This window comes from Pelodiscus sinensis, chromosome 9 (genome assembly GCF_052426305.1).
Source record: "Pelodiscus sinensis isolate ZL-2025 chromosome 9, ASM5242630v1, whole genome shotgun sequence".
Classification (NCBI taxonomy): Eukaryota; Metazoa; Chordata; order Testudines; family Trionychidae; genus Pelodiscus; species Pelodiscus sinensis.
The window spans coordinates 45375284-45395329 of NC_143060.1; the positions used below are offsets into that span (position 1 = coordinate 45375284).

Consider the following 20046-nt stretch of genomic DNA (forward strand, 5'->3'; position numbering starts at 1 on the left):
CCTCGCTACTTCTGTGTGTCAACTCCCTTTTCAGAACCACAGTTTGCACTGAACAGTCTAGGTTAATACAGTTTGCTTATGGACATAAAAGAAGGGTTTGGGGGAACACTGCGTTCCTTGGGAGGAAAGGAAAACCTGTTAGTGGACTGAAGCAAAGTAATGGTTCCAACTAGAACATCCAAGAAGTTATGAGTAAATTAACGACCCTCCACAGCCTAACCTTGCAATCTAACCAGAGAACAATGAAAGAGTTTGACAAAATAAATATGTTGGCATCTGGGTCTTCTGACGTTTAATTAAAAGAAAAGGGTGTACCCTAATAGCTATGTTTTCCTGTTCATTCTAGAGCGCTACTTAGATACTAAAGCAACAGGCAAACTGCAAATGACTATGATAGACATAAATGTAAATAACAGCAAGGCACATGAGAGCCATGCAAATATATTGAAATAAAATATATCCAATGTGCTCAGGTAAATAACACCCACCATACCATGACTTTTTATTTAAAATACATTTATCCAAATAAAGGACAAAGAACCCAGACTGAAACACACCACACTCCTGCTTTTGCCTTGGGACACGAGTTACTGAAAAATATCTTGGCATTAGACAAGTTGGTTCTTGTGCCGTCATAATACATTATTCTGGGGAGAAGGATTCCCTACTATTAGCATTCTTGCTACAGCAAATGTAGCAGTGACATTAAACCAATAACTATACTGAAATAAATCCCTGAGATGAGAAATCACTATATAGCTCAACAGCCATCTAGCTCAATACTTAATTGGGTAAGACATCAGATACTATTTCACCTGATGGGTTCAGCATGCTAGGGTGCTATACATCATATCTCCATTTTTTTTTTTTTTTTTTTTTTTTGCAGTTTGAAAGACCACTGTAAAGACCTGAAGAATACTTCCAGTGCTTTCTAAGGGCTTAACTTCACAGTGCTGGCAAAGGGGTGTGATTTGTCAAGCATTCTAACATTCTATTCTAACTGCCCTGTGTACATTCAGTTAATGTGCTGTAAAAAGTACCTAATCTGCATTAATGTAGTGCAGGTTCAGGATAGAGATATAAAAGGTTACCCGGTAAGCCTCACCATTAACAGGTGAGGCTTACCTGTTCCAGTTAACCAGTAGGGACTGGAGCTACTCCAGCCCTGTGGGCCCACCAAAACAGCCCCCAGCCATGGAAGACCTGGTCACCCTCTCCCTCTCTCCACAGGTTACACATTGGGTCATGGTGAACCGGCTGAAGACTCCTCCTGGGGAGAGAGGCTAGCAGTGGCCCTTGCCAGCCTGACTCAAGGGAGGCAGCTTTGCTGTGCGCTCTGTAGTATAAAGCGTATTTCAGCCTTGTACTGCAGAGACCACAGCGCGTGTAACCGCTATGATTTTTAGCAGTTATGTAGTTACATTTTTAAATGCATTTTTATATCCCTAGATCAGGACTACATTATAGGGAACTAGGTACCTTTCAGAGCTGTGATATGAAGACCTCAGTCATTCAGGAGCCAATTAGTCATCAACATTGAAGGGCAGGAGCTGCAGTGGCTATTGACAGGCACTTCTTACCTGGCCCTAAGCTGCTGTGCTGAGAGAGGACTGGGGTAGTCTTTTCTCCCCGGGGCAGCCTGCAGACTGAACCCCTCATCCACATCCCCACTCAAGAGCAATGATTTAAATGAAGAAAAATAAAAATTAATTGAGTTAAGGACCTAAGCAACACTGGGTAAGTCTTCTAGAGTTACTATCTATTTACATCAGCACAACAGAGACTGAATCTGCCCTTAGGCTTGCTTGATATTTAAATAATAAAACATTGTAAAACAAGCACCTCTCTGTGTCCTGTGTGGCTATTTCTGATTTTTTTTTGGTGGGGGGAGGGGCAATGCCCCAGGCCCTCAAAGTATGATATACAGTCTATGACATACAGTCACTCTCCTATACACAGTTTCTTTGCAGGTTTCCTTTTGCTTACAGGTACTTGTATTTTATTGCTGGTCTGTAACATTTTGTATCCATATCCACAACTGTATGCACAGATGTGGATACTCTCAGATTTGCAGGGCTCTACAACTCACAACCCTACCACAACAGCTGAACTGTGCAGGCAAGAGTTGGGAAGATGTAATAACATATACAGATATACCATCTCATAGAGCTGGAAGGGACCTTAAGAGGCCATTGAGTCCAGCCCCCTGCCCTCAAAGCAGGACAAAGCACCATCCCTGACAGATTTACCTCAGATCCCTAAATGGCCCCCTCAAGGACTGAACTCTCAACCCTGGGTTTAGCAGACCAGTGCTCAAACTACTGAGCTAGCCATTCCCCAGCAATAAGATGGAGAAAGCTAATGTTCCACTAAATCCCAACTTACTTCTGCCCATTTTTTCTGGGCATGGGAAGTGCTGGGTGCACAGAGGAGTAAGATTGATTATTTTATTCCTCAGTGTGGCTTTGCAGGGTTTGAATATCAGAGACCTTGAACTGGACTCTATACTCTGTGGAAAGCATGATGATAACATGTTCACAATGATCTAGGTTGATAACCAAACGGGTTTTGCACCAGTTATAGCTTTTGCAGGGCATATGACTTCATTCCTACCTGTAATGAGCTGCAACAATCAAACCAAGAGGTCATCAACATGTAGATAATATTGACAGATCTAAGTCTGACCTGCTTCTTGCCAGCCACAGACTGCAGTGGGTGTTTGTCTTCAGTTATGGCTATTTGCTGTTGGATGCTGTTTGCTAAGATCTTATGTTTGGTGTTCCTATGACAGTGGCTCCCAACCTTGCTAAACTACTGTACCTCTTTCAGCAGTCTGATTTGTTTTGCCTATCCCAAGTATCTCCTCCCTTAAAAACTACTTTCTTACAAAATCATACAAAAATAGTGTAACAGCACCCTGTTACCCCAAAACTGAATTCTCATTTTTACCATCTAATAAATCAATTGGAATATAAATACTGTACTTATATTGAGGGGTGACAGTGAGGAATTTCTTACGAGTACTGTCTATTTAAGTATGGGATGCAGTGCTGGGGGCTTGGGGCAGAGAGTTGGGGGTGCTTGAGTAAAGGCAGGGAAGGAGGGTCTCAGGGCATGGGTGTAGAGGGTGCAGGAGTCAGGGCTGGGGAGTGTGGTGGGGAACTCAGAGCCAGGAGTGTGGCCACCATGGCGCCCAACCACAGGATACCCAAGGCAGGCTGGATCAGTGGGGGCCATACTGCCTGGCTGCCCAAGCGCCACAACTGGAGCCAGGTGCACCATGGCCACACAAGCCAGGATGCTGGCAGTATCCAGAGTGCCTCCCCTGCCAGCCAGTCTCTGACCAGGGTGCCACACTAGGGCACATCGGCTTATTTTCACCTTTGCTTACATTTAGTGTAGACAAATCTAATTATCAGTATGAAATGGTAGTTTGTACTGACTTCACTAGTGCCTTTTTTGTGTCCTGTTGTAAAACTAGGAAAACAGAGGAGCTGATGTACCCCGAGGAAGACCGCTGTGTTCCCCAAGAGGCACAGATATGCTTATGAGTGTCTTATGAGACCACCTAACTGTGAGTGATATTCTGTTTGAAATAAGCTAATTCCCTGTAATGGGTTGTGTAGTGTTTGGGGGTTTATGGCACAAGTCTATATGCAGCAACCACCCAGGCAATTCAAGGGCTTTCACATTTTTGCCTGCAGATGAGAGGATCATCCAGATACGCAGAAAATTAGTATTTGTAACAAAAAGTGATAGTTAAATAGAATGTGGCTTTAGCTGCAATTTCAGTGCATGCAACAACTAAGCCAATGCCTAGCAACAGGCAACAATTAAGTCAGGACATCTAACCATTTGAAGATGACAGATTTTACTCTTACTATTCCTGTTTTTGCCAAGTTTATCCTACTGACATGAAATGTTTTTACAGTTTTATAAATTAAAGTCCCAATATTTGTATCACCATAAATGTTAATGGTAAACCTATTTTAAAAACACCAAACAGTGAATATATTATATTTTAGTACTATTTATTTCAGGAAATAAAAGGAGACTTCTGGGAAACTTAAAATCTACTACTTCTATATCTAATAGAATAATTGTGTATTGCAAGCAAGCTATTTAGAGGACATTACAGATGTTCAGCAGAATGCACATTTTTATCAAAATAAGCCATATAAATCCTCATGCATATGTCTAACTTGAAGCATGTCAATAGTCCTACAGTCAATTAAGTCAGCTAATGCACGTGCTTAAATTAAAGCATAGGCATAAATGTTTGTAGGGTCCCTCTTCAGAATGCAAAAATTAGAATGATCACTTCAGATTGCCCATTCTAGGCAAAAATTCATGAAAACCTAAATCACAGACTAAATCCCTTTTTGGTACAAACTTTTATTTAATCTTCTGTGTTATAAAGAAAATTGAAAACATTGGACCAAATTCTTGCCTTCTTCATAGATATGCACATGCTAGTAAAGCCACCAACAAAAGTGTTATGAGAACTGCAGAAAAATAAGGAGGATGATTGTCCTAAACCTGGCACTTCTTAAAAGCTGTGGGTAGTCCACTCTGAAGGTCATCCTCAATTGGACTCATAAGGGGAAGCTCCTGGGCGTGGTAAAGAATCTAATAGTAGACGGTGTGTTTTGGCTTTCCATTTCCACAGTTCTAGGTGCACTTCCTTTCTGATGGTTCTTGTAGCTTTTACCCACTTCTCCTTCCTTATCTGCTGCCCGTCTGATCTCTCCTCTAGTATCCTTCCCTCTTATGCAACAGAATGGTAAGTGAATAACTGACTCTAGAATGAATTTGCCCAATGTAATCATAACTCTCTCTCTATATATAAAAAATGTTCCTGTGGGATGACATAGCGATGTCCTACTTGCCTTCCCCTTCCCCTTTCCCCAGTCCTAAGGAGCTTGGGCTGCTACGGCCCGGCCTCTCTCCTCTCCTATGCTTGGAGGGGAGCTGGGGTTGTCCCACCTGACCTCGCCCCACTCCGTTGGGACTGGAAAGGCCTCAGCCCGGACCTTCTCCTCCCCCCCAGCAGCTGGGGGAAGAGAGCAGGGCCTGGCAAGGGCTCAGCCTGGTCCCCCACTTCCCAGTAACCTGGGGAAGAGAGCCAGAGCTGGTGCGGCTGGTGGGGAGGGGCATGGTGGAGCCGGGGCTGGTGTGGCCTCGGCCCTGCCCAACTACCAGGGGTAGGAAGCTAGGGTTGGCCCGGCCTTGACCCTCTCCCCTGGTGGCTGGGGGGGGAGGGAGCTGGGGCTGGGCCAAACTCGGCCCAGCAGCCAGGGAGATAGGGGGCAGGCCAGGGCTGCCACACCTCTGCCTGGCTCTCCCTGGCGCACCGGGGAAGAGCCGGAGCTGCCTCTTCCCAGAGAGAGAGGAGTTGGCAAGCATAGCGAGCAGGGGGCACAGCCCCCTAGCAATATCTAAAGAGAAAAACAGACACTACCCATTTATTGCTAATAGGGTACCACAGCTAGGGCAGGGATCTTTCTTCACCAAAATAAGAGCTTTGTCAAAAAAAGAAGCAGAGTTACTTTAATCCAGCTAATTGCTACTTAGGGCCATAATCTGCCCACAGTGCCCTCCCTTGAATTGATTTAAATCCTTGATACTGGGACTTGCTTAGCAACCAGGGGCAGAATTTGTTCCTTACACTCCACAGATATACCTGGAACAGATATAGGTTGGGGCTTACTAGAGATGTCTCTTAGTTTAAGAATGGCTGGATACAGACTAGAAGCAGGCTAAAACCAAGGCTTTACCAAAAATGTAATGATTGCAGAGAATCTATTGCAGTTACCAACTAATATTTGGACATTGCAAGGACATGCTGGTGAAAAATAGCAAATATTAGCTTTTTTAAAAAATAAGGCCAATGCTTCAGAATCACAACACTGTGGAGAGCAAAACGCATCAGACCTCTCAAACACGTACCAGACTAGGCAATTTTTAAAGCCTGTATATTAAAGTTTAATTGGTAACTTTGACCTTGACTATCACTTTCAAGAGAAATATCACAGTACTGCTAGGATTTTCAGAGATTTATGATCCTGTGTTCTTGAAAAGATACTAGCGCCACTGCAGTAATGTATGTCTGAAATAATTGATCTCTCTCGTACAAGTGTTGTTTTCTTGATTGCACATTGCCCTGAGAGAGAGAAGCTGCTATCTGACAGAAATGCCACCAGTCAACAGGTACATTTAGAAAATACAAAAGATACCAAGGATTTCAGACCTTGTTTTAAGCAGTACTGTGATATTTCTCTTGAAAGTGATAGTCAAGGTCAAAGTTACCAATTAACTTGACCATATTAGTGCAGGAGCCCCCACGACTGCGTGCTAGAAAGATATAAATAAGTTAGGGGCTGACATTGCCATTATGACTTAATCTGAAAACAGCCACATTGCTTATGCAGAAAAATGTGATCAATATGTAGTATCTCATTTATTTTTTAGCTCTGATTTAAAAAATATGTAATAGCAGAATCAATTCTGCAGAAATATGAATCTTTAAGACCAACATTTTCAACCAGAGGACACCAACTTAATTACCAAAAGAAATAGTAGAATGATTTTCAGAAGTCCCAAATTTCCAAAAACAATTATGGACCAGAATCTGCTAACAATACTAATGTTGAATGGACTTCAACAGACCACCTGCAGGATAAGGTACTCAGAGAATCTGAGCCTTAATAACTTAGGCCCTGACTGAGGAAAGCACTTAAGCATGTGCTTAAGTCCTACTGACTTCAATGGCATCTAAACACAGTTTCAGCCATCTCCCTGAATAAAGGATCTCAGCAATTACTGACTTCAATGGGAGCTGAAAATGCTCCAGTTATTTATAGCTAGGTACTTACAGAGGGACTTGAGAGACTAACAGTAGGCAGCAAAGTTTAAAAATTAGGACCTAAATGAGAACTCACACACTTCAGTTTCTTGAGTAAGAAGCATAGAGTCTGACCTAAGTGCATAGTGAAGCAGGTTTTGGCTAGAGGCAACAAAGCAACTGTGTCTTTTAAAACATTTCATAATCAGGCATGACTAAGAAGGGTGTGGATTGTTTCAAGTACTTATAACATTTAGAACCTGTGCAGCTGAACACGGGCAGTGATGGCAACCTAACCACCACATTTACTCTTCAGCGAACTCTTTACCAGGTGTGAGGCTGCTAGTCCATTTAGAGTTCTACTCAAACTATTGTCAGGTAACATTTTACCTGAAACATTTTAGAAACATTTAACAATCTATAATTTAATTTTCTTCAGAATAACTATTACCATATGTGTAACAAACCTCCGAACTGTAAAAAGAAACATACAAAAGGACAAAAGCATAATTACCATAACATTCAGTGTTATACAGAAGAACTACTGAATATTTTATTCAGACAAATAATTGGTCTCCAGAGGAGATGCTTACCCAGTTAGTTCATAGTTTATAATTAGCCCCTTAATTTTCTTAAGAGCTAGTGTCCACGATTCTGTAATAAACTATAGTGAAAAAATACAGCCTTTACAAAGGGGTATGTAAAATTACAGACTGTTTATTCCTTTTTTGGAGTGTAGCTTAAGTCCAGTCCAGCAAGGCATTGATAACTCCCAAGGCAGGTTGAAAGTACTGTACTAAAAACTTTGCAGGATTAGACTAGGGTGTATAAGTAGCCACCTGTTTTTAACAGCAAAGTACACAAGGGTGGAGAAGTTGCTAACTAAAAGCCCAGAGGCTTTTCAGTATGCAAACAAAGCTGAACAAGCACTGCTTATAAAAAAAAAAGGCATGTTAAAAACATTCAGTCAGTCATATGACCACACTTTTGAAAACACAGCCAAGAAATTGATTAAGATCTGAAAGACTGTAGGCTCCCAACCGAAAAATATGCAAAGTGTTCTCAATACTGCGTGCAGTATAAGGCTGATCACGAGACAGCATGCTGATGTAGCTTGGAGCGTTCTTTTGCCTTTTTAATTAAAATAGTAATTAATAAAAGGTATAAAACAAACCTGAGTCCGGGTGTCTGGAGCTTTTTCGAATTCCATTGGTTCGTTTCTGCATACAAAAATACAAGTCAAAGGCATGCATAAACTGCTTTCGATTTCTAAGTACAGGAGAACCTCAGAGTTACAAACAGAGTTACAAACTGACCAGTCAACCACACACACACCTCATCTGGAACCAGAAATATGCAAATCAGCCAGCAGCAGAGGGGAGGAAAAAGGCAAACAACGAGTAGTACCATGAGTAGTCCTATGGCAACTTTGATACTAACCAATATATATAGAATCATTAGCTTTCGTAGGTAAAACCCACTTCATCAGATGAATTGGAACAGTAGAGTACTTTGTTAAAGATAAACTAAAAAAGAAAGGGAAAGCAGCATTTTTTCTTCTGGATATTCATGTTTCAAAGTTGTATTAAGTAAATGTTGAGTTGTAAACTTTTGAAAGAACAACCATAGCATTTTGTTCAGAGTCATGCATGTTTCAGAGTTACAGGCAACTCCCATTCTGAGATATTTGTAACTCTGACAATCTAGTGTACTGTACTATTTGCATTCTGATAGTCTACTAGCTGTAACTAATTTTTTAAAAGTTCTCTTCCATCCTGCAATGGGGTTTTAGGCAGAAATATCATGCATTAATGCTTATTTTGCAAGTGACAGAAAAGGTTTATGTGTTAGCCTGTCATATCTTGACATCTGGGTTCAAAGTCCACTGAGATTACATGTGAAAATGACTATAATAACTCAGCCTATTTTACAGTGGAAAAATACACCACATGGTTTGGCACTGTCTGCCTAAGGGAAGGTCCAGGAGTAGAACAGCAGCAAGAATACATGCTAATGAAGTTGCAATTCCAATAGGGTGGGAGCGTTACACTGTTCTTTCTCTGTACTAAGGCTTCTTATACTTAACAATGTTAGTTCCATTTCTCAAATGAGCATTTAATTTAAAAAAATGAAGTAAAAATTTTTTTCCTAGTTTTTAAAGTTTGGTTTAGGCAAACTAGTGTTTTCTAAAATCCCATGTACACTACACAGACACAATGGTTTATTATTTGGCAAGTGATGATTTGTACCAAATTCACAGACCTCAGCATTTACATAGGCCCCTTGGAACTTCTGTACATAATAAGGTGTATCTGTGTGTTAGTCATCTACTGCTACTTGTTTTAACTAGTAGCTTGCATAAGGGCTCATGCAAATCACAGAATTTTACTCAAGCCAAGCAGAAAACAAAGGGTGAAATCAGTTTTTTTTTAAATTGAGACTGTATTGTTTATTCACACGGATACAGAGAAGAGAGGAGCCATAAGATTGGAGTGAGGGGAAAGCTGTGAGAGAAGTCATGGTGGTTGGTTGCAAAATGTTTCTATGGCATAACTGAAAAATGTGACAATTTATCTACATAACAATAAAATCACATAAGCTGAAGGAAAGAAAAGTGTATAAACAATACTCAGAAGTAAATGCTGTAAGTGTACAAAAATGTACTGAATACTTGATCTTATCACATTATCATCAGTAGATCTTCACATTTTCTGCAACATAAATCCATCTTTTCTTAAAAACCTAATTCTCATTTATATTAAATTCCTTACACACCACTCTGGCAGCAGGTTTCCCTTTTAAAATGTATTTAGCCACTAGATCATAGAATATTGCCATCACTAAAGTTGTCAGACGCGTATATAACACTTTTGTCCTGGTGAGTGGTGTAAAATAAAACCAATCATCAGTGGAGTTCTATTAATTCTTCCAATAGGTTTTAAGGGAATTTAGACAGGTTTCTTAACAAATGTACTCCCAAATAGTAAGTAGATAATGGAAACTACCAAAAAACCTGCACCATTCTAACAGCAGGCTAAGGGACCTTAAAGACATATCAAATTACGTTAGCCCCTTTATACTGCCAAAAGCATGTAAAGGGACCATGGCACAAATCAGAATTAGACTCCAATTTTACATGCTACATAAAACCATTCTACAGTGTGCCGTTGTAGCCAAGAAGGCTAACAACATACTAGAGTGCAATAGGAACAGCACTGCCAGCAGATCTAGTGAAGTGATGATTCCCCTTTATTCGGCACTGGTGAGGCCACATCTGGAGTACTGCATCCAATTCAGAAAGGATGTGGACACATTGGAGAAAGTCCAGTGGAGGGCAACAAAAATGATTAGGGGGCTGGAGCACATGACTTATGAGGAGAGACTGAGGGATTTCGGCTTGGCTAGTCTACATAAGAGAAAAGAGTGAAGGGGGGATTTGACAGCAGCCTTCAACTAGCTGAAGGGAGGGGGGTTCCAAAGAGGATGAAAAGAAGCTGTTCTCAGTAGTAACAGATGACAGAATGATGAGCAATAGACTCAAGCTGCACTGGGGGAGGTCTAGGTTGGATATTAGGAAAAACTATTTCACTAAAAGGGTGGTGAAGCACTGGAATGGGTTACCTAGGGAGGTGGTGGAATCTCCATCCCTAGAGCTTTTAAGTTCTGGCTTGACAAAGCCCTGACTGGGATGATTTAGACAGGGCTGGTCTTGCTTTGTGTAGGGGGCTGGACTCGACCTTCTGAGGTCTCTTCCAGCCCTATGATTCCATAAAACAAGGTACAAAAACACCTTATGAGCAGTAGGATTTTTTCGTCTTACAAAAATTTCAAGTTGGGGGAAGAGACATGGGAAGAGGAGGAATAAAATATAATTAGGATAAATATGATCTCATCCATTTACATATGTTCATCTTTGGTAGTTTTACTCACTTCTGGCAACCTTGTCGATAACATACCATAAGCAGTCTGTTTATAGCTTCTTCAATACTGAATGCATGTGTAATGATCAAAAGACTTAAGAAAACAAGCCATGCTATCGTTTTGGTATTTAAAAATGTTCATGTTTAACAGATAGTTTAGAAAGAAATATTAGAGATGTAAAACAAACAGCACATGGCAGAAGGTAAGTAAGCAAGCTGCTGGTGAGGAGTCTCTGTTAAAGGGAGCACATACAACAGACTTTTTAAAGTGAGTTTACAGCACTGGCAACTGACATCCTTTAACTAACCATAAAATAAGTATGAACACATGCTATCCACTGCTGACTCCCCCCCTCAAAGTGCTGTGAATTTTTTTTAGCCTAACAATGTGTGATCCCTTCAAGAAAAAACAGTACAGATTGAACCTCCCTAGTCTGGCACCCTCGAGACCAGATTGATGCCAAACCAGGGAGTTGGCCAGGCCAACAGAGATTAAAATTATCTAGCAGCATTATCTACACTTCCACTGGTTACTGGGCTCTTAGAAGACATTTAGGGGTAAATTAGAGCTAAATAAGAGCCAGAATCTCTATGGGACTCTTAGAAACTTGGCCACACCCATGATAAGTGGACATTTGGCTAACTAAAATCATGCCGGACCACGGATGTTTCCAGACCAGAGAGGTTCAACCTGTAGCTTTATACCTGTTCAAATCCACCCCTACCTTAAACCTATCAAAATAGGGCAAACTAATGTAAACTTATAAGAGTTGTTTTATTATATGGACATCTCCCCACTAGGGACTGAGCTGGACTGAACTCACTATCTCCTACACACAGGCCATTGAACAGTTATCAAAAGATTCATGTCCATAATCACTCATGACATATCTTAACATTTAACATCCTCCGTTAAATTCTCCACAAATCCCGGGGTTAAAAAACCTGTTACCTTACCAGTATAGAGGGCTTATATTTTCAGTCCTAAATTTCCTTTTAAAATTAATTTAGCCACTAGATCATACAACATTAACATCAGTGAACATGTCAGACCTTTATATAACACTTCTGATCTGGTGAGTGGTGTAAAATAAAATCAATTGTCAGTGGAGTTCTATTAATTCTTACAATAGGTTTTAAGGAAATTTAAATAGGTCTCTCAACATATGCATTCCCAAATAGCAATTAGATAATGGAAAGTACCTAAAAATATGTACTGTCCTAGGAGCAGGCTGAGAATAGATGGTCTTAACTATGAAACAATATTTATTAGCAGCCAACATTAATATTTTTCATTTGTTTTCATTGCCAACCTGAGTAATGGCAGGACAGCATGTAAAAAGAGACAATCATAAACCTGAGCAGATAACATTGTCATCATTACATTTATATGGTGCTCATAACTGTAATACAGAATGAATTTACAGCCACTGATCTAAATGGTTCTAGACATGCAACACAGTGTCCTAGGTTTAAAACATAGTCTGTATTTTGTCAAAGTTACAAAATGGGAAGTCGGACTTCTACTTCTTTCTATACCAAATGGAAAGACAACAGCAAGATACCTCACTGTGACTTCCATTATTCTTTGCTGGGCATTAGTAGTTCATTTTACTGTCCAGTTTAATATTAAACAAATGTTATGGTTGCCTAGTGACACTAAGAAAGAATATGGTTATATAAAAAGTCAGTATTCCACTGCAAGTTTTGCAGTTTACAGTTGGCTGAAGAACTGCACACTTATTAGTCCATAGTAATATATTATTATTGTAGAATTTGCTGAAATTTACCTGAAGATAGTTTTATCTCTGCTGCCAAATTTGGTCTAAAAGCACTGGAGAACTGTGATCAGTGATATTATGAATTAAATTAACAATATTGTTTATTTTCCCCCTACAATTTAAGAAAACCTACATTCTTCTGTATCCTAAACTCTGAAAAACCTCAATGAAAATAAGGTTAATCCCTTACAATTTAATATAACTGATTGTTACTGTAAGCACATGGAGTCACTTCTACTGCTTGAGTTTGCATAATTCTAAATAAATACAAGTTAGCTGCAGAAAAAAATATCTATTGCACTGACACAATCATATGCAGTAAATGATCAATTTGTAAGTCAAAATAAAAATTGAATTCTTACCTCATGTTTCAGGATCACATGTTCTGAAACAAAAGTAAAAATTGGCATTATTAGTGCCTTTCAATTTGTTCTTTATACAGTAATCTCTGTCTGTGCTCCACTGTATGAGAAAACTCTCCTGCTTTGTTTTGCTAACTGATACCTGTAATGTGGCCCGACAGTTCCTGGAGCTCAGCTAGTTATTGTTTTGCAAACTGCGTTCTTGAAGCTGATTGGCTGCTGTCAGGTAACACTGAGCCAGTGCTATAAATGGCTTGTTTCTGAGTTATGCTGAACTTTCCAACATTTGTACACCAAACAACCAAATCATTTAAATCTTCAGAAATGGCTATATTGAGTTTCAAAAAACACAGTGCAACCGCATGTACTTTGCAAAATTCTAAAGTTAAGATTACTATTGCAGGTGGAATTTAAACCTCTTCTAGTCCCTTTGCAGCTACATAATATTCTATATTGCTATCTAATCAGTTCAAAGTTTTGCCTATTGGTTGTGATGGGAACCTTAGTTTTGAAATTTCCTAAGATTCGTGTACTTAAATTCTTTAGAAGCTCTGCACTAAGATACCTTAGGAGGTTTTTCACAATGAAGTTTCCTTGGCTTCACTGAAGAAAAGACAAGCAGAATGAAAAAATAAGATTAAGAAAGGTACTCTTTTGGATTATCAGAATGACTGCATCACTTTGTTAAAGTTGTGTGCGCATAGAGACCACACATTTCTATGATCCCTGCAAGGAGATTTGGGAGGGGAGAGGGGAAGTGTGTTATGGAGTGTGAGAGGATCCGATCAGCATTCTTTTGAATAAATCCATCGTTTTCATTTACTGCCTTATCACACAGCAGAGTTTACATCTGTGTGGCATTCTCCAAGTCCACTCATGATGTCTGCTAAGGAAAATTAAGTGCTTCACATGTGCAGCGTGGAGTTCAACCACAGACAATTCCCAGATTTTTCAAGCGCGGCTGTGATAGTCAGGGTCCAGATACTTCTGGAGAACAGGGAGTCTGGTCCCCAAAGAATAAGCAATTAAATCAGCTGATTGTATACAGTATTATTGTACTACAAGTGTGCTGAGTAAGACGTTGCAAAAAATAGTGATCTGTTGATCACAGCTATTGCATGATGTATGTTTGGGGTGTGTGTAAAGAAGTATACATATGTGTATGCAGTATGTTCTTAAAATGTATTTTAGAACCAATGCACAAATCAAGCCTGCCCTAGACAGACAAATGTATATTTATCCAACTGGTTTGATTACAGGCAAAGGATTATGAAAATACATTTACGTATAGCAGAGCTGGGCAAAATACGGCTCCAGGGTCAGATCCGGCCCACCAAGCAACTAGATCTGGCCCACGGACCACCCTGCCAGGACCCTCAGGCACATAGGATCCTCAGCTCTTCATGCCAGAAACAACCAGCCAGTAGGAACTGAGAGATTGGCCTGGAGGATGGGAGCAGGGCAAGTCTCTTCCCCCTCCTGGAGCTCAAAACCATGTGGAGGGAGCAACCTGCAGTTTTAAGTGATCTGGGGCTGTAGCAATCAAGGAGCCCAGCTGCAGAACCTTGGGGTGCTGCAGGGCTGCTGGCTTAGGTAAGCACCTCCCAGGCAGAGCCTGCCTCTGGCACCCCAGTCCCTCCTGCAGTCAACTCCCTCCCCCAGGTCACCATCCAAACCCTCCGCCCCCTCCTGGTCACAACTCCTTCCCAGACCCTGTACCCCTTCTATGCCCTTCCCCCAGGCCAGAATCCTCTCCAACAATCAAACACCCTCCCAGACCCTGCAACCCATTCTGCTGCCCCAAGTCACCATCCACAGCTTCGGTAGTCTGCACCCCATTTTCCCCTTCTCCCAGGTCACAGCTCCCTCCCAGACCAGAATCCTCTCATGCACCCATACCCACCCCCACCCTGATCCTATAACCCAATCCCCTGACCCGGGTCAGAACCCCCTCCTTTGCCTCAACTTCCTCTCAGACCTCACACCATCTCCTGCACCCCAGGCTCTTACCCTGTGCACCCTTCCACACCCAATCTCCATCCTAGACCCCACACCGCCTCCACAGAGAAGTGCAGCCCTTGACCACTTTCCAAAATCTTGGAATGGTCCCCTGTCAAAAATTATTGCCCACCCCTGACATATAGGGTAAACAAAGCAAACTAACTAGCAACAGAAAGGGACTAGAGTCAATGTCCCCAAGAAGTCTTTCTGACTTTTGAGGCAAAGATAATGGACTTTGAAGAAACCGAAGGGAAGCAAAAAGACATTCTACTGTAATTGTCCAACAAAGGGAACCGCACCCTCTGATTCTGTGAATGGTGGATCCTCCTGCCTGAGGGGTTGGAGTTGCTGATAGCTTCTTGCAAGTAAGAAAGCTGCTTAGGCAAAAATTGTAGCTTGTTAAAATTAACTTTTAGTCTCTAGACAACATATTATTTATGTTTTGTTTGTAACCAGACTGTCAATTCTTCTCTTGCTCAGTATCACTTAAAAATCAATGTTCTTTATTAATAATGTTGTTTAGTTTTACTATAAACCAACCCAGTGCTGTTATATTGAAATAAAGAGAGTGAATCCTCTGTTATACCAACAGACTTGTGTTCACACTCTTTTTGAAGAGAATGAACTCAATTTCAGTGAGTGCCACAATGAGATGAGAGGGACTGGACACTACCAACAGACATTTCTGAGGAACCGGGGTTTACTTATTGTTACCTGAAAAGCAAAGTTAAGGCTGTCAGAGCTGGAGGAATTTGACGGCAAAGCTGACAGTAGTGATGTGGCAGAGAGTTGACACACACAGTTTAAGCTCCAGCAAAGCTTATTATGCCTGGTGAGGCAGAGGTAATACATTGGCTTGTAGTTCTGAGTGTCCTGAGGAGAGCATCCCAGTGGCAAAACCCACATTTCTTGTCAAGGACTATATACTGAATGAGCTAAATAGGAATCTCTAAATCCAAACACTGTGATTTGCTTAAGATAAACAATACAACCCAAAAGGCGCTTATTTATATAGACTAAATCTCTTCCTTACTAACGTTTTATTTAAAGATGAACAGACTACTTGAAAATAAGAAAATGGACCAAGAAATCTCGGTAGGAGACCAGAAGGACAGAATGCTAGCAAGTCAGAGCAGTACAATTTTCCCCTCTCAGACTGAATACCAGTGAAAAATCACACTGAGGGAATTTTTTTAAAAATACTGTAAACATTTTTTCAGCCTTCCTAAAAATATTCATTCACCGTTGAGTTCTAAAAAGAAGGAGACAGTGGGATGTAAAGGAATAGTTTTGAGGAGATTATTAAGGCCTCGATTTTCAAAGAAGCCCAAGAGAGTTAAGTGTTCAAATCCCAGTGAAATTCGATACGATTTAGGTACTTAACTCTCTTGGACTGCTTTGAAAATGCCAACCTAAGCATGAAGGCAAGAATGAAATTATCCTTACTCCTGTACAGTATCAGCTACCTTGGCATTATAAATGACTTCAAAACTGAACTGAGTCATCTTCAGGTGAGTACTATGAAAAAAGAATCATTATACATTTCCTTCCCAATCATCAAATATTGGGTGCCTTCTGTCCCAGTGTGGGAAAGTTTATCAGAGGAGATTTGGGCTTTATGGATGACATAGTTCATGTAAGTCCTATGAATTGTTTTGCTTGTAGGGAAAATGTCATATTAGCTGCTATAGCTTATTGCTGCATTTTTATGTACATCATAAACACTAATCTTGAAGTGAGTTTCAAAGTTCACGAAGATAAAGTGAATACAGTATTCCAATGTTGTGATTTGATGTAGAAAAAGAAGCAGAAGGATTAACTTCTAATATTTGGGTTTCAAAGAATCAGTCCAGAGTGAAAGAAGCCCTGCTCTTCTCTCCTTCCCATTTAACTCGCCTGGCTAGTGAGTTAATGTGAGCAACAGACTAGTGACTATAAACAACAACAAGACAGGTGCGTGTGTAAACAGCAACATGATGTGTGTGTGAGAGTGTGTGTGTGTGTGTGTGTGAGTGAGAGAGAAAACGAACACGTGGGTATAGTATACTATATGCATATTCCAGAATAATGTGATATTATCAATAAACGTAGCATTTTGCCTTATGCCCTCGAAAAAGATCCTGTGTAATTCTGTCAAGTATAACTGTGTGAAGTACATCTCACATGCACAAACCCACAGAGGTTATCATTAAATATCCCCATTTGCCAACAGTATCACAGTTATTTTTTATTCAAAGTATAAGGACTATACTCATATCAATGTGTGGTTGCTAGAGGCAAAAATGATTTTTTTTTACAAGTTTAAATGATAGAATGAAAGACATCAAAAGAAAGCTGCATCTATTTTGCAGAGCATACCACTGAAACTCTCAAAGGTATTGTATACAATATACATTGAAAACCACATTTACTAAAGACATTAAGAGATGCAACAGATAATCAGCATCCTTGAAAAATTCATCCAGTTCTATGCAGATGCCAAAAGTATATATTTGAAGAGGCTAACTTCAGCTTCCTAGATCTGAAAACCTTTAGTTTTAGACAAAGATTAAAATTCTGACCTATTTGATGAATGCAGCAATATTTGAACGTAGGTAACATAATGTGGGGCCTAATATCAGACTGGAAAGCAGTTTCTATTTTATCTTAATATTTGTCTAATAATTAGAAGTAACATTTTTCACTTAATCGTCAACAGTTGACTTACATTTTCCAATTCTTAAACCGGCATCAAAGCAAGAGGAGCTAGTTCCTACAATGCAGCTCTATAAAACAGGGTCACTGTGTCCACCAGCCGAATTTTTACACTGTCAGATTTAAATATGGACTATTTGCAAATATGAGCATGTAGCTATTGAGGGAATGTCCACCCAACAAAAAAAAAAAAAAAAAGCCCCATGGTAGCAAGTCTCAAAGCCTGTGTCAACTGACTTGGGCTCATGGAACTTGTACTATGAGGCTAAAAAGAGCAGTGTAGACATTCCTGCTCAGGCTGAGAGCCCCTCAGAATTTGCTCCTGCTGGGCTTCAGAGCCCAGGCTCAAGCCCATGCAGGAAAAGCTACATGGCTATTTTTAGCCCCGTTATATGAGCTCAAGCCAGCTGACACGGGCTCTGAGACTTGCTGCCATGGGGTGTCGATTTTTTGGTTGTCATGGTTTTTCCCATGTAGGCATGCCCAGAACTGAGTAATCTAAGTTCTGACAGTAAACTGCTTTTAATGGATCATGTCAGCACCATTTTTGGGTTTTGTGGGAGAAGATGGGATTAATTTACAAATTTAAATTAACCAGTGGGTAGGGAACTGGTTAAAAGGGTGTCTACAACAGGTTATACTGAAATGTGAAGTGTCAGGCTGGAAGCTTCAGGGAGTAGCCGAATTTGTCTGTACAGTAAAAAACCAATATAATAATAAATAGCACTTCAGGGGGCACTTACTAGTAGAATGTCTCAGGGAGTGGTCTCGGGACCAATCGTATTTCACATGTTCATTTATGGCCCTAGCACAAAAAGGGATTGTGCACTAAAAAAATTTGCAGATGATACAAAGCTAGAAAGGTATTGCCAATACTGTATGGAAGTGGCTTGGAATTTCATACAAGATGCTGAAAACTGGACCAATAGAAATGGGATGACATTTTATAGCACAAATAAGTTGTCCTATGCGGACATATCAGTTGGCAGTGATAGAGAAGGAGAAATGCCAGGATGTACTGCTTAATCACAGGATGACTATGAGCAGCCAGTGTGATGTGGCCATGAAAAAGGGTAATGCAATTCTTAGAACGCATCAAGCAAGGCATTTCCAATAGAGATAGGGAAGTATTTTAACAATATACAAGGGAGCCCTCATCTAGACTATTATGTGAAATTCTGTTCTCCCATGTTTAAAGATGAATTCAGATTGGAACAGGAGAAGGACTACTATGAGATTAGAGAAATGGATAACCTATTCTAGGAGAGGAAACCTAAGGAACTTGGCTTTGTTTAACTTCAGCAAAGAAAAACTGAAAAGATAAAATTGTTCTCTATAACGTATTAGCAGTATAAACACCAAGGAGCGCGAGGAGTTATTTAAGTTAAGAGCACTGGACAAAAAAAAAAAAAAAAACCCACACACATGGCAAGTTTAGGCTTCAAATTAGGTGAAAATTTTCAACCATCAGTGGAGTGAAGTTCTGGAACAGTCTCCCAAATGTAGTGAGGGCAAAAAACCTAACTGGTTTTCAAAGACTGGGCTTGATAAGTTTATGGAGGGAATGGTTGGATGAGATTGCCTATAATGGTGTGAGGAATGGAGTGGTTGCCCAGCACAGGACTTTGTCCCCAAAGTACCCTGATTCCACAGTGACTGTTATTCAAGATCGGTAAGGATGATTATTTCAACAAAGGCTGAACAATATTATTCAAGTTAAACAAGAAACAGCAACTCTCCAATGAGCATTATGGGACTTGAACATTTGTTGGTAATGCTGCTTATATGGTCGCTTTTGGAGAACAGCCAGCAAATCTGCAGTTACTGATGAAGCCAGGCAAAGGTAAATGGGGAAAGCTGTTGGTTTTATATTACATCAAAAACACATCTTGATTATGAATAAAGCTGTTGGTTTTATAGCACATCAAAACCACATCTTAATTATGAATATTTAACTCACATGGGATTATTATGTGCAGCAACATATGAAAATATATATAAGTAGCACACTTACTTTTTCAGAAATATGTTATAAGATTAGCTTCTTTCATTTAATGACAGTTCATACACTTCTGTAACAACTTTAACAAGTAATCACATACTACCCATGCACATGAAAGACATATTCATTCAATCTAAGTCCATTTGGTTCTTTTACAGGCAGAACTATCTGAAATACAAGAACTTAAAAGAGGCTAGCTTGTTTTGTGGTTTTCGTTTGGTCTGATGGAGAGCAAATGACAATAGAGTTTTATCTAATAATATACATTAAAACTGAGTTTTATCAGCGCTCATGTGGAAGAAGACTTCTCCTGACACTGTTTAGTTACTAAATGATGGACTGTTGGAAGCAGATGGTTTCATGACAGTGTGAAATGGTCCAGGTACTTGAATAGGAAATTTCAGGTCTGCAGATCTGTCTAGGTACAGCACACAGTAAAAAT

General features: G+C 40.1%; 1 protein-coding gene and 1 long non-coding RNA gene across 10 annotated transcripts in view; one reads left to right on the forward strand and one right to left on the reverse strand.

Annotated features, from left to right (window-relative positions):
- LOC102458603 (uncharacterized) overlaps positions 1–20046 on the forward strand; it is a 155560-nt gene that overhangs the window by 77880 nt on the left and 57634 nt on the right. For both annotated transcript variants that reach the window (XR_016350271.1, XR_012905975.2), the window contains exon 2: positions 3482–3574. This is a non-coding gene — a long non-coding RNA (uncharacterized LOC102458603). The remainder of the gene's footprint in view (positions 1–3481; positions 3575–20046) is intronic.
- The window catches only part of VAV3 (vav guanine nucleotide exchange factor 3), a 248862-nt gene that overhangs the window by 54139 nt on the left and 174677 nt on the right, over positions 1–20046 (reverse strand). For 5 of the 8 annotated variants that reach the window (XM_075936644.2, XM_089780555.1, XM_006119791.5 and 2 more), the window contains exons 18-19: positions 12908–12930; positions 8019–8064 (exon numbers count right to left, since the gene is read on the reverse strand). In XM_075936644.2, the coding sequence (XP_075792759.2) occupies positions 8019–8064; positions 12908–12930 (69 nt within the window). The remainder of the gene's footprint in view (positions 1–8018; positions 8065–12907; positions 12931–20046) is intronic. The other 3 variants (XR_016350269.1, XR_016350268.1, XR_012905973.2) reach the window with 1 other exon arrangement.